At 41.7% G+C, this 14,711-nt stretch overlaps 1 protein-coding gene across 2 annotated transcripts in view; it reads right to left on the bottom strand.

Moving 5' to 3' along the window:
• The window catches only part of LOC110531961 (MAP kinase-activated protein kinase 2), a 42,279-nt gene that overhangs the window by 12,662 nt on the left and 14,906 nt on the right, over nucleotides 1-14,711 (bottom strand). For both annotated transcript variants that reach the window (XM_021615507.3, XM_090184176.1), the window contains exons 2-3: nucleotides 3,619-3,758; nucleotides 3,424-3,488 (exon numbers count right to left, since the gene is read on the bottom strand). In XM_021615507.3, coding sequence (XP_021471182.2) covers nucleotides 3,424-3,488; nucleotides 3,619-3,758 — 205 coding nt within the window. The remainder of the gene's footprint in view (nucleotides 1-3,423; nucleotides 3,489-3,618; nucleotides 3,759-14,711) is intronic.

Below are 14,711 nucleotides of genomic sequence, written 5' to 3' on the forward strand. Positions count from 1 at the left end.
TAGTCTGGCTTTTTCATGGCAGTTTTGGAGCAGTGGCTTCTTCCTTGCTGAGTGGCCTTTCAGGTTATGTCGATATAGGACTCGTTTTACTGTGGATATAGATACTTTTGAAGATACTTTTGTTGTTCTGGGATTGATTTGCACTTTTCACACCAAAGTTCGTTCATCTCTAGGACACAGAATGCGTCTCCTTCCTGAGCGGTATGACGGCTGCGTGGTCCCATGGTGTTTATACTTGTGTACTATTGTTTGTACAGATGAACGTGGTACCTTACGGAGGATGAACAAGACTTGTGGAGGTCTTTTCTGAGGTCTTGGCTGATTTATTTGATTTTTTTCCCATGATGTCAAGCAAAGAGGCACTGAGTTTGAATGTAGGCCTTGAAATACATCCACATGTACACCCCCAATCGACTAAAATGAAGTCAATTAGCCTATCAGAAGCTTCTAAAGCCATGACATCATTTTCTTGAATTTTCCACGCTGATTAAAGGCACAGTCAACTTAGTGTATGTAAACTTCTGGAATTGTGATACGGTGAATTATAAGTGAAATAATCTGTCTGTAAACAATTGTTGGAAAAATTACTTGTGTTATGCACAAAGTAGATGTCCTAACCAACTTGCCAAAACTATAGTTTAACAAGAAATTTGTGGAGTGGTTAAAAAACACGTTTTAATGACTCCAACCTAAGTGTATGTAAACTTCTGACTTCAACTGCATGTTTTGATTTTTAATACATTCTAAGGCTGCATGAAAGGCATGAGCTCTGCTGTTTTTTTGTGAAGGCTGTACACACTTCATCTGTCTCTCATTCACAATATGACAAGCACTTGATAATGCCTCGAATTCCCCAGCTACATTGTAATGCCCCCTAAAAGAATCCATGCATTTTGCGGCTGGTGGCCCTTGTTCTGAATATAATAATTATAATGCCCTTCTCCCGGCTGAGTGCCGAAGCACAGCTCACTCACATGGCTCTACGTCATGTGATCAAGTCTTTCTCACAGGCTACAAGTGAAGACAGACACATTGGGGACGCATCCTTATCCAATTCCGAGGTGCATATTAAAGATATTGGAAGAACTATCCATATTTACTTTGTCTGCCAACAAGATGAGTAGGCCTAACAAACAACAAAAGCAATAGCCTATGTCAATCTACTATCCCCCAATAGTTCGAAGGTTGACCTACCCCATTCTTTGCGAGAAATAAATATTCCAAACATAGTCTGGGACAGCTGTGAGATGCAATAGATCCCAAATTAATACAACCACTAGCATCAAAAAACCTGTTTTAAGCAATGAACCTAACTCAACAGATGAGAATGTTTAGCTTAAAATGTTGATCAACTATTAGGCTATACGAGCGAATGTTCCATTAGCAGGAAAACACCATTCTCAAAAGTGCATGTAATGCTTTTATTATAAAAAGGTGCATGTTTATGGTGAAAATGAATCTTCCCCAAACTTGAAATTCACGCACTGTGTATGCATGTCAGTTAGGCTCTACACCTGATGTAAAGCAGATTAATGTGTTTCATTTAAAGAAGTTATTTGCCCACTTTAGTTGTTATACAAACCTTACCAGAACATATAGGCCTATGGGCTAGGCTACATTAGGTGTGCGACTATGATTTGGAAAAAGTCACAAAAAAGCATACATCTAGGCATCATTCACAAGTGATAGGCTAATATTGTCACCCATCACACTATTCTTGATTTAAGTTTGTCTTTCCATATCCTAAATAATACACATGTGAAATGTGTTTTGATTTAGAATGGACCATTATCCTGCACCTGTCTCGAAACAGGGGCCGCGGAAAAAAATATGTCATCCAGGATTGGGTAGGATTGGGTAATCAGTTACAGTTACGAGATACCTGTCCAAAATTGTAAAAAAAAAAAAAATTCACTTTTGGATAACCGAAACTCAGTAATCTGATTACATTCAGTTACTTTTAGATTACTTTCCCCTTAAGAGTCATTAGAAGACAAAAATGTTACCAATTGAACGACATCTATTGCAGGATAAATAAATAAATGTTAAAGTTTACATAGCTGGCCATATATGGATGTTACATTTTACTTTATGGGTTGGTTATGTAGGCTTCTTCCAACCCATCGCTTTCTGCTACATACAATAACATTAATATATATCATTTATGTAAATATAATTGAATTGAGTCCAAAAATGGATGTAGCAACTACAGATTGTCCCTTTAAATCTATCAAAAGTCTGCAAATTAGGCCTATTGATAAATATTTTCCTTATTTGCATGAATTAGATTGAGCAATAAAAGCCCCACTTTTATTCCATAGGCTGGGATCTGCTGTTGCAAGAGCACATTTTCCACTGGTTTCAAAAACAATGATAGATAGGCAGCTTAAACTTCTTGAATTCAACTATTATTGAGTTCAAATACACATTGAAATTTGTGCACAGCCATCCACACAACAACCACAATCCGTAGGGCACAAATAGCTAAACGAGAGCACAGCAGTGGGATTCACATCAATGCGCTACGTAGATATCAATAATAAGTGATATCCGTATCGCCGTAGACTTCACCACTGCTATCATCCTTGCCTACAAGCTATTATTAAAGTTGGGTAATCTTTGGATGGCGACAGCAGTCGCACCATTGAAAGACATAGCTTGGACTGTAGCCTACACATTTGGCATGTCATCATAGTAGACTCACTCAGGTGGAACAAACTTAACAACTTGCACCTTTTTTCAATGCTTATTAGAGAAAAGTCAAATATTTTCTTACGCAAACATCCTTTCTGAATTTAAAAGTAATCCTCGATGTAATTCTCTAGTTTTTCTAAAGTATCTGTAATCTGATGACAATATTTTAGCTGGTAAAGGATTAGTTACCAGTTTTTCGTAATCCCTTACATATAACAGCATGTAATCCGTTACTTCCCAACCCTGGTGTCACCTATGCGCTTAAATAGCGAATGGAGGACGCTTTTCCCGTGGTGCCAGCCAGGTAGGCTATACTTCTGTTGTAAAGAGAAGCAATGTGCTTAATATTTGGAAGGTTATGAAATAAATATAGTAGGTAGAGTCTATAGAAAGCTGATGGGATCCTCTTTTTAATAGAGGTCATCATTGCTTTCTACCGCAATTGCATAGCTATAGAAATGTTGCACAACATGAGCTCATGGGCTCTCATGAAGTGTTTGATTAGATTTGAGATCACATTTGCATTGATGTCAGAGTGATTATAGGGACGATAGAGTGCTGAGGACCAGGCAGTTAGCAAGTTTGGTAGGCTACTAATGACCATCAGTAGCATCAGAGCTTGGAGAAGCCCAACTACCGTGACTAAACGGTCACATTGAATTTGACTGTCATGACTACTTACCGCCGGTGTGGCGGTAATACGGTCCCCGTAACAGCCCTACTCATTACCTCTTTCTGTGAATGCCTGGTTCCCCCGGTCTTGAATATGGCTGAATAGCTCACCTCCATCCATACTGAAATGGAGAGAGAAAACACTGAATAACATAGGCTAAATGTGTGTGTGTGTGTGTGTGTGTGTGTGTGTGTGTGTGTGTGTGTGTGTGTGTGTGTGTGTGCGCGTGTGTGTGTGTGTCAGTCACCCACCACTCCATGACGATGAGCAGGCACTTCCTGCCTTGGTAGAGGTTTTCATAGACTTCCATGATGCGTACGATGTGAGAGCAGGGCGACGCCCTCCAGTGGAGCTCTACCTCCCGACGAGCCTTCGCACAATCCTGCAGAATCTGGAGAGAGGGGGCGGAGTAGATGAGAAGATTAAGGAGGGAATCAGAGGCTAAATCAGATCTTCATGGCTTCCTTTCCTCCTCTCCTTACCACCATTAAAATCAAATCAAACTTTGTCACATACACAGAATACAACAAGTTAAGACTACCGTGAAATGCTTACTTACAAGCCCTTAACCAAAAGTGCAGTTCAAGAAGATTACCACTGATATCAAAGATAACAGGTTTAAATAAGTGAAAGAAATATGATGGAAAAGTGAGAGACAATTACCAGCATGAGCAGGGGCGGTCAATGAGGCAAGATTATGGTAAACCACACAGAGCTGAGCTGCTGACTAACATGTCTTTCAAAAGGTTACGTCTAGATGTCTCCCCAACGTGTCTAGTGCAGCCTACTTTCCCTGCTATTGATAGTACATCAGGCCAGGGGTCTCAAACATGCAGTGTCTAACTTGTCATTGTTTCTGAATTAGAAAAACAATGTAGAAGATTTTCCATCCTCAGTTCACTCCAAGTTCAGAGGCCTCCAACCACGATGGAGCAAAAGCCATCCAGAGGTAGTCACTTCCCAGATTTTGACATTCAGATCTGATTACGGCAGTCTCAGACACATCATAATACAATTTCCCTCCTTCCCAGATGGAACAAGTCTAATGGAACCTAATGACATTACTCATCAATTTGAGAGTTCAAGAACAATACCACACAAAAGACCAAGCTGGTTGAAAAGGTAAAGGCTTAACCCTTGGCCTGCCTGACGTGTGGCCAGTAAGCAAACACACATTGACAATCAATCCACCAATGGCGGCCTTCCGCATCCGGAGTGGAAGGTGCCGAGCTACAGCGGTGTTTGTGAGACCATGAGGCATCCCGAAAATCTGTAGGGTTCGAACAGTTTGGCCCAAGATCTACTCTGGAAAGATGAGACTCATGAATGTGATGGTGTTCTCAGTGTCAAGGGAGTCGTCTGAAGTCGGTACAGCCAATCAATCTGCCCACTTCTGTCTGTAGCATCCGAACAGTTTAGGCTACACACTAATATGACTCCTCTATGGAAAGGTGAGACTCGGGAAAACGTACAAATAATAAACTCTGCAAAAAAAGAAACATCCTCACTGTCAACTGCGTTTATTTTCAACAAACTAATCATGTGTAAATATTTACATGAAAATAACAAGATTCAACAGACAAACTGAACAAGTTCCACAGGCATGTAACTAACAGAAATGGAATAATGTGTCAAAATCAAAAGAAACAGCATCTGGTGTGGCCACCATCTGCATTAAGTACTAGAGTGCATTTCTTCCTCATGAACTGCACCAGATTTGCCAGTTCTTGCTGTGAGAAGTTACCTCACTCTTCCATCAAGGAACCTGCAAGTTCCTGAACATTTCTGGGTGGAATGGCCCAAGCCCTCACCCTCCATCCAACAGGTCCCATAAGTGCTCAAAGAGAACCGGGCTTTTTGCTGGTCATGGCAGAACACTGACATTCCTGTCGTGCAGGAAATCACGCAAAGAATGAGCAGTGTGGCTGGTGGCATTGTCATGCTGGAGGGTCACGTCAGGATAAGCCTGCAGGAAGGGTACCACATGAGGGATGAGGATATCTTCTCTGTAACGCACAGCGCTGAGATTCCCTGCAATGACAACAAGCTCAGTCCGATGATGTTGTGACACACCGCCCTAGACTATGACAGACTCTCCACCTCCAAATCGATCCCGCTCCAGAGTACATGCCTCAGTGTAATGCTCATTACTTTGACGATAAACACGAGTCCGACCATCATCCCTGGTGAGACAAAACTGCAACTCGTCAGACGAAAGCACTTTTTGCCAGTCCTGTCTGGTCCAGCGACGGTGAGTTTGTGCCCATAGGCGACGTTGTTTCCGGTGATGTCTGGTGAGGACCTGCCTAACAACAGACCTACAAGCCCTCAGTCTAGCCTCTCTCAGCCTATTGCAGAAAGTCTGAGCACTGAAGGAGGGATTGTGCGTTCCTGGTGTAACTCGGGCAGTTGATGTTGCCATCCAGTACCTGTACCTGAGATGTTCCGATACTGTGCAGGTGTTGTTACACGTGGTCAGCCACTGCGATCAGATGTCCGTCCCGTCTCCCTGTAGCACTGTCTTAGGCGTCTCACATTCACAAAGATGAGCAGGGACCATGGGTATCTTTCTTTTGGTGTTTTTCAGAGTGAGTAGAAAGGCCTCTTTAGTGTTCTAAGTTTTTATAACTGTGACCTTAATTGTCTACCGTCTGTAAGCTGTTAGTGTCTTAACAACCGTTCCAAGGTGCATGTTCATTAATTGTTTATGGTTCATTGAGCAAGCATGGGAAACAGTGTTTAAATCCTTTACAATGATCTGTGAATTTATTTAGGTTTTTAAGAATTATCTTTGGGCCCGAAAAATATATATTTTTAAGAATTTGGACATGGTCCCGAAAAAGGAAAGTTTTTTTTTGTTGCAGAGTTTATATTATATACACATACAGTACCTTTCGAAAAAAAAGCAAAGCCATTTTATTGTCCATTAAAATAACATAAAATTGATCAGAATTCCAGCAGACATTGCTATTGTTGTAAATGACTATTGTAGCTGAAAATGGCAGATTTTTTTATGGAATATCTACATAGGCCCATTATCAGAAACCATCACTCGTGTTCTAATGGCGCATTGTGTTTGCAAATCCAAGTTTATAATTTTAAAAGGCTAATTAGAAAACCATTTTGCAATTATGTTAGCACAGCTGAAAACTGTTGTCCTGATTAAATAAGCAATAAAACTGGCCTTCTTTAGACTTGTTGAGTATCTGGAGCATCAGCATTTGTGGGTTTGATTATAGGCTCAAAATGGCCAGAAACAAAGACCTTTCTTCTGAAACTTGTCAGTTGATTCTTCTGCTGAGAAATGAATGCTATTCCATGCAAGAAATTGCCAAGAAACTGAAATTCTCGTACAACGCTGTGTACTACTCCCTTCACAGAACAGCGCAGACTGGCTCTAACCAGAATAGAAAGAGGAGTGGGAGGCCCCGGTGCACAACTGAGCAAGAGGACAAGTACATTAGAGTGACTAGTTTGAGAAACAGACGCCTAACAAGTCCTCAACTGGCAGCTTCCTTAACCTGTTGATCCTACTTGAGATGCAGACGTCTCAAGTAGGCACCTGGAAATGCAAATGCGCTACGCTAAATGCTAAATGTACTCGTTAAAACTCAAACGTTCATTAAAACACACATACAGGGTATTGAATTAAAGCTACACTCGTTGTGAATCTAGCCAACAAGTCAGATTTTTAAAATGCTTTTCGGCGAAAGCATAAGAAGCTATTATCTGATAGCATGCAACACCCCAAAATGCCTGAAGGCGACGTAAACAAAATAATTAGCGTAGCCGGCGCTACACAAATAGCAGAAATAAAATATAAAACATTCATTACCTTTGACGAGCTTCTTTCTTGGCACTCCTATATGCCCCATAAACATCACTATTGGGTCTTTTTTTCGATTAAATCGGTCCATATATACCCAAAATAGCCATCTATGGAAACTGTGTAATTCAGAAAAAAACATTGTTTCAAAACGCTGCGTCATTTTTTTAAATTAAAAAAGTCTACGATAAACTTTCACAAAACACTTTGAAATACTTTTATAATCCAACTTTAGGTATTAGTAAACGTTTATAATCTATCAAAATGATCACGGGGCGATGTGTATTCAATAGCTCCACGTCTTCAAATCATGGTCGAAAATCTCTCCTCCAAAACATCCTGTCGGAGACCGGAAGAAATTGAATCTCTTTCCTTTGTTTGACCAAGAAATAACTCGCAGGAAAATGACGACATCGTGTGGAATCTGTAGGAATTGCATCCTTGGCCCTATTTAATTTGGTGTCCTTTAAACAATACATGCAAGTGGCGCATGGATATTATTTTCAGCTTTCAGTGACCAGTTTTTCTTGCGCTTTTCGATGAAATACACGCTCTGTTATAGTCACAGCCGTGATTTAACCAGTTTTAGAAACTTCAGAGTGTTTTCTATCCACACATACTAATCATATGCATATACTATATTCCTGGCATGAGTAGCAGGACGCTGAAATGTTGCGCGATTTTTAACAGAATGTTCGAAAAAGGAGATGGTAGACTTAACAGGTTTAAATAAATGTCACCAGTCTCAACATCAAAAGTGACTCTGGGACTCTGGGATGCTGGCCTTCTAGGCAGAGTTCATCTGTCCAGTGTCTGTTCTTTTGCCCATCTACATTTTTTTTTTTTTATTGGCCAGTCTGAGATATGGCTTTTTCATTGCAACTCTGCCTAGAAAGCCAGCATCCCAGAGTCACCTCTTCACCATTGAGACTGTTTTTTTTGTGGGTACTATTTAATGAAGTTGCCAGTTACAGCCTAGTGTCTTCTTGGATATAACGCAACAAGCCTTGGGGATCTTCTCTGCAGATCCTCTCAAGCTCTGTCAGGTTGGATGGGGAGCGTCGCTGCTCCGCTATTTTCAGGTCCCTCCAGAGATATGACAGGATTCAATTGCGGGATCTGGCTGGGCCACTCCAGAACATTCAGAGACTTGTCCCGAAGCCACTTCTGTGTTGTCTTGGCGGTGTGCTTAGGGTCGTTGTTCTGATGGAAGGTGAACCTTCACCCCAGTCCGAGGTCCTGAGCGTTCATGAGCAGGTTTTCTTCAAGGATCTCTGTACTTTAATCTTTAAAACTTTTGTCAAACTCCAAGCGGGCAGGCTGTCATGTGCCTTTTACTGAGGAGTGGCTTCCGTCGGAAGTGACAGAGAGTGACCATCGGGTTCTTGATCACTTCAATGACCAATGCCCTTCTCCGATTGCTCAGTTTGGCCAGACCGCCAGCTCAATTTAAGAATTATGGAGGCCATTGTGTTCTTGGGGACCTTCAATGCTGCAGAATATTTCTGGTACCCTTCCCCAGATCTGTGCCTCGACACAATCCTGTCTCGGAGCTCTATGGACAATTCCTTCGACCTCATGGCTATGTTTTTGCTCTGATATGCACTGTCAATGTGGGACCTTTATATAGACCAACTGTGTGTCTTTCCAAATCATGTCCAATCAGCTCCAATCAAGTTATAGAAACATCAAGGGTTATCAATGGAAACAGGATGCACCGGAGCTCAATTTTGAGTCTCATAGCAAAGGGTTTGAATACTTAAGTAAATAAGGTATGGTTATGTTTTATGAATGTGAATTTTTGTTCCTGAAAACCTGTTTTCCTTTTTTTCATTTTGGGGTATTATTTTTTATTTATTTTACCTTTATTTAACTAGGCAAGTCAGTTAAGAACAAATTCTTATTTTCAATGACGGCCTAGGAACAGTGGGTTAACTGCCTGTTCAGGGGCAGAACGACAGATTTGTACCATGTCAGCTCGGGGGTTTGAACTTGCAACCTTCCGGTTACTAGTCCAACGCTCTAACCACTAGGCTACCCTGCCGCCCAAGTGTAGATTGAGGAGGGGAAAAAAGACGAATCAATTTTAGAATAAGGCTGTAACATAACAAAATGTGAAATAAGTCAAGGGGTCTGAAGGCACCGTATTTCTCTCACATAGAACACACAACAAGCCGACTAGGTAAATAGATCAACTATTCTACTATGGCAGGGGTGTTAAACTCATTCCATGTAGGGCATAGTGTCTGCTGTTTTTTCCCTTTCAATGAACCCCTAGACAACCAGGTGAGGAGAGTTCTTTACTAATTAGTGACCTTCAATCAAATACAAGGGAGGAGCGAAAACATGCAGATACTCGGCTCTCCGTGGAATGAGTTTGACACGTGTACTATGGGCTTGTCTGATTTTGTTTTAACACACTAGAAGGTCCTACTCACATTGGCTACAGAGATCGGGAGCCCTCAGTCCTCGTGAGCAGCGGAGGCCCATGTCAGTGGCGCTGTGTTTTTTTCCTCGAAGCTGACACAAAAGGTGTTTAGCATGGTTGGTTTTCCCTTTGTAATCCATGATTGTCTGAAGTCCACATGGGTCTCGTGTCTGAGCCGTTGAATTGCGATTCCACTTGTAAGGTCTTTGTGTCTCTGATTGTCTTGCGGAGGTCATAGGTGGTCTGTTTGTACTCGGCAGTGTTTCCAGCGTTGAACAGACCTTACCACGGGTACTTCCAGTTTGAATTTCTACCTATAGGCTGGGAGGAGATGGAGAATGAAGGCGTTGTCTAGGGCTGGGCGGTATACCTTATTTTACTATATACACCAGTATTGATGCATGAACCAGTTTGGGTTTTTACTTTACCTTCTATAACAGTATTTAAATGTTTGGTTTGTTAAATGTTACATGCCGTGTGTAAAGTACATTTTTGTAGTTTACACCGCTACTTGAGTCATCCCTCTCCACTCTCACCATGCCACTTTCCACACAGACCTAGCCCCGACCCGTCAATCAAGGAGCGCATTTTTTGTTACTTGACCTCGCGACACTTGCGTTCAGTCTGCATGGTCAATCGGGGCACATGAAACAATGTTGATGACAATGATGTTGTTTCCACTTTGCTTCTTAATATAACTCCACATGTGTTCTAGAATTACACTACTAGTTTGTTTCTCTTACATTTGCAAAAATCTAGTTCGTTTTTTCTTAGCAAGGTTTAGCTAAATTGTGTTCGCTGCTAATGCAAATTGATAGTTAGCTGGCTACCAAGCTAATAAATATACTGAGTTAGAGCAAACTTAGCTAGCTATACAGCCCAATACCAAATCAAATCAAATTGTATTTGTCACATACACATGGTTAGCAGATGTTAATCTGAGTGTAGCGAAATGCTTGTGCTTCTAGTTCCGACAATGCAGTAATAACCAACGAGTAATCTAACCTAACAATTTCACAACAGTTACCTTATACACACAAGTGTAAAGGGATGAAGAATATGTAAATAAAGATATATGAATGAGTGATGGTACAGAACGGCATAGGCAAGATACAGTAGATGGTATTGAGTACAGTATATACATATGAGATGAGTAACGTAGGGTATGTAAACATTATATTAAGTGGCATTGTTTAAAGTAGATAGTGAAAAAATGTTTACATGCATGGCAGCAGCCACTCAATGTTAGTGGTGGCTGTTTAACAGTCTGATGGCCTTGAGATAGAAGCTGTTTTTCAGTCTCTCGGTCCCTGCTTTGATGCACCTGTACTGACCTCGCCTTCTGGATGATAGCCTTACGGTTGTGGGCGGAGCAGTTGCCGTACCAGGCGGTGATACAGCCCAACAGGATGCTCTCGATTGTGCATCTGTAAAAGTTTGTGTGCTTTTGGTGACAGGCCGAATTTCTTCAGACTCCTGAGGTTCCTTCTTCACCACGCTGTCTATGTGGGTGGACCAATTCAGTTTGTCCGTGATGTGTACGCCGAGGAACTTAAAACTTACTACCCTCTCCACTACTGTTCCGTCAATGTGGATAGGGGGGTGCTCCCTCTGCTGTTTCCTGAAGTCCACGATCATCTCCTTTGTTTTGTTGACGCTGAGTGAGGTTATTTTACTGACACCACACTCCAAGGGCCCTTACCTCCTCCCTGTAGGCCGTCTCGTCGTTGTTGGTAATCAAGCCTACCACTGTAGTGTCGTCTGCAAACTTGATGATTGAGTTGGAGGCGTGCATGGCCACACAGTCGTGGGTGAACAGGGAGTACAGGAGAGGACTCAGAACGCACCCTTGTGGGGCCCCAGTGTTGAGGATCAGCAGGGTGGAGATGTTGTTACCTACCCTCACCCCCTGGAGGCGACCCGTCAGGAAGTCCAGTACCCAGTTGCACAGGGCGGGGGGGTCGAGACCCAGGGTCTTGAGCTTGATGACGAGCTTGGAGGGTACTATGGTATTAAATGCTGAGCTGTAGTCGATTAACAGCATTCTCACATAGGTATTCCTCTTGTCCAGATGGGTTAGAGCAGTGTGCAGTGTGGTTTGGATTGCGTCGTCTGTGGACCTATTGAGGCGGTAAGCAAATTGGAGTGGGTCTAGGGTGGAGGTGATATGGTCCTTGACTAGTCTCTCAAAGCACTTCATGATGACGGAAGGCGGTAGTCGTTTAGCTCAGTTACCATAGCATTCTTGGGAACAGGAATAATGGTGGCCCTTTTGAAGCATGTTGGAACAGCAGACTGGGATAAGGATTGATTGAATGTGTCCGTAAACACACCAGCCAGCTGGTCTGCGCATGCTCTGAGGACGTGGCTGGGGATGCAGCCTTGTGAGGGTTAACACGTTTATATGTTTTTCTCACGTCGGCTGCAGTGAAGGAGAGTCCGCAGGTTTTGGTAGGGGGCTGTGTCAGTGGCGCTGTAGTCCTCAAAGCGAGCAAAGAAGTTGCTTAGTCTGTATGGGAGCAAGACATCCTGGTCCGCGACAGGGCTGGTTTTCTTTTTGTAATCCGTGATTGACTGTAGACCCTGCCACATACCTCGTGTCTGAGCCGTTGAATTGCGACTCTACTTCGTCTCTATACTGACGCTTAGCTTGTTTGATTTCCTTGCGGAGGAAATAGCTACACCGTTTGTATTCGGTCATGTTTCCGGTCACCCTGCCCTGGTTAAAAGCAGTGGTTCACGCTTTCAGTTTCATGCGAATGCTGCCATCAATTCACAGTTTCTGGTTTGGGAATGTTTTAATAGTTGCTGTGGGTACGATGATGTAGCCCTAAAGCTGCATGTTTATACAACAGTATCTTCTAAAAGAGGAATAGGCGAAGCATGAATATGTTGGCTAAATTATGAAACATTTATTGTAGCCAAAGATTACAGGGTCCCCTAAGAAACACTGACCAACACTTTGGTTCCCAACCTGTCACAATAACTTCTCCCTGGCATTTTCAAGTATCAGCTATTATTTATACTCTAAATAAATATTATATTTCCATGATTCCAACAGTTCACCCAAGTGTTTTGATCTAAATCGCAAGTCAAACCACAATTGCAACATTTGGATAAAAATAAGGCCTTGATTATTTGCAGCCCTACATTATCATCAGCCCTACATGGCAGTGTGTCAATTATGTCAAATGAATTCAGGAAATGCAGAAAATTATTTTGGGTTGAATTTGAATTGAACAGTATGAAACAGAATGGAGAAAGACCCATTGAAATCACTTAGAATGTATGTGTTGCCTCCATAGGGTCACTCACTACTCATAAAGCAAAGGAGGGGTTTGTACCGGTCTCGGTAAGGAGAATAACAATGGTCCAGCGGGTGAAGCAAGAGATGTGTTGGTGGAATTTAGGGAGAATTTTCCTAAAACGTCCTTTGTTAAAGTACAACGAATACAGCCTTGGGATATGCTGTTTTCAATTTGTTCCAAGTCCCGTGTGTAATTCCTTGAGTGCCAGCGTGGTGTTGGATTGTGGGACAATGTACACAGACGTGACACAAACAGCTGTGAATTGTCTTAGGAGATAATGGGGTCAGCATTTGATTGCTAAGTATTCCAGGTCAAGGGAACAGAAATTCTTAAGGGTTTGTACATTCCTACAACCACACCATGAGTTGTTGATCATGAAACGACAGTAGCAGGTAACCCAAAAGTGGTTTGAGACTACTATGATTTCCCATTGGAGTCAATTAAATTGTAGCAATTCTGGTAACAGAATTACGAGATTTATTCACTTAATTCATAAACAAATTTAAAATCAGTAAAAACACGACAACTAATAGGTACGTTTACTTTTACTTGTTACTTCTGTGAATTTCCATTATTGTCCCTCAATATCTTAAAGATACAGTGCATTCGGAAAGTATTCAGACCACTTACCCTTTTCCACATTAAAAGCCTTATTCTAAAATGGATTAAATAGAATAAAAAGTCCTCAATCTACACACAATACTCCATAATGACAAAGCAATTAAGTTTCTAGAAATGTTTGCTAATTTATAAAAAATTAATTTGAGCTGTCCTCTTGGTCAAACTGAGCAATCGGAGGAGAAGGGTCTTGGGCAGGGAGGTGACCAAGAACCCGATTGTCCTCTGTGGAAAAGGGAGGACCTTCCAGAAGGACAACCATCTCTGCAGCACTCCACCAATCAGGGCTTTATGGTAGAGTGTCAGACTGAAGCCACTCCTCAGTAAAAGACACATGACAGCCGCTTGGAGTTTGCCAAATGGCAACTAAAGGACTATCAGACCATCAGACCTGAATGCCAAGAGTCACGTCTGGAAGAACGAAGCAAAGTACAGAAAGATCCTTGATGAAAACCTACTCCAGAGTGCTCAGGACCTCAGACTGGGGCGATGGTTCACCAACCAACAGGTCTATAACCTGAAAATAGCTGTGCAGTGACACTCCCAATTCAACCTGACAGAGCTTGAGAGGATATGCAGAGAAGAATGGGAGAAACTCCCCAAATACAGGAGTGCCAAGCTTGTAGCGTCAAACCCAAGAAAACTCAAGGATATAATCGCTGCCAAAGGTGCTTCAACAAAGTACTGAGTTAAGGGTCTGAATACTTATGTAAATGTGATATTTCTAAAAACCTGCTTTTGCCTTGTCATTATGGGGTATTGTGAAGATTTAATAAATTTGGAATAAGGCTGTAACGTAACATTTGAAAAAAGTCAAGGGGTTTGAATACTTTACGAACATATGTGGGTTTTTGGTAACGGAATTACAAGGCACAAGGCAATGTTTCTTAAACTTAGAGAAGGCAAATCATTTCTACCAACCGAAATATAAAAGTGCTGATATTAGGGTCTTCACTTCAATATTGTGTTTTTACATATATAGCTTTTAAAATACTATTTCTGGTAGATGTCCAAAATCCCTTTTCCATCTGTTTGACCAGAAATCAAATGGTAATAAAATGTATATATACTTTCATTTCAACAAAAAAATATAGACTCTTCGCTTTCATTTGACATGCTCCCATGAACTTCACATTGGTGCTCATAGGTACTTTACATGGAAAT

This window comes from Oncorhynchus mykiss, chromosome 9 (assembly GCF_057628025.1).
Source record: "Oncorhynchus mykiss isolate SJ-2025 chromosome 9, ASM5762802v1, whole genome shotgun sequence".
In the NCBI taxonomy this organism is placed as follows: domain Eukaryota; kingdom Metazoa; phylum Chordata; class Actinopteri; order Salmoniformes; family Salmonidae; genus Oncorhynchus; species Oncorhynchus mykiss.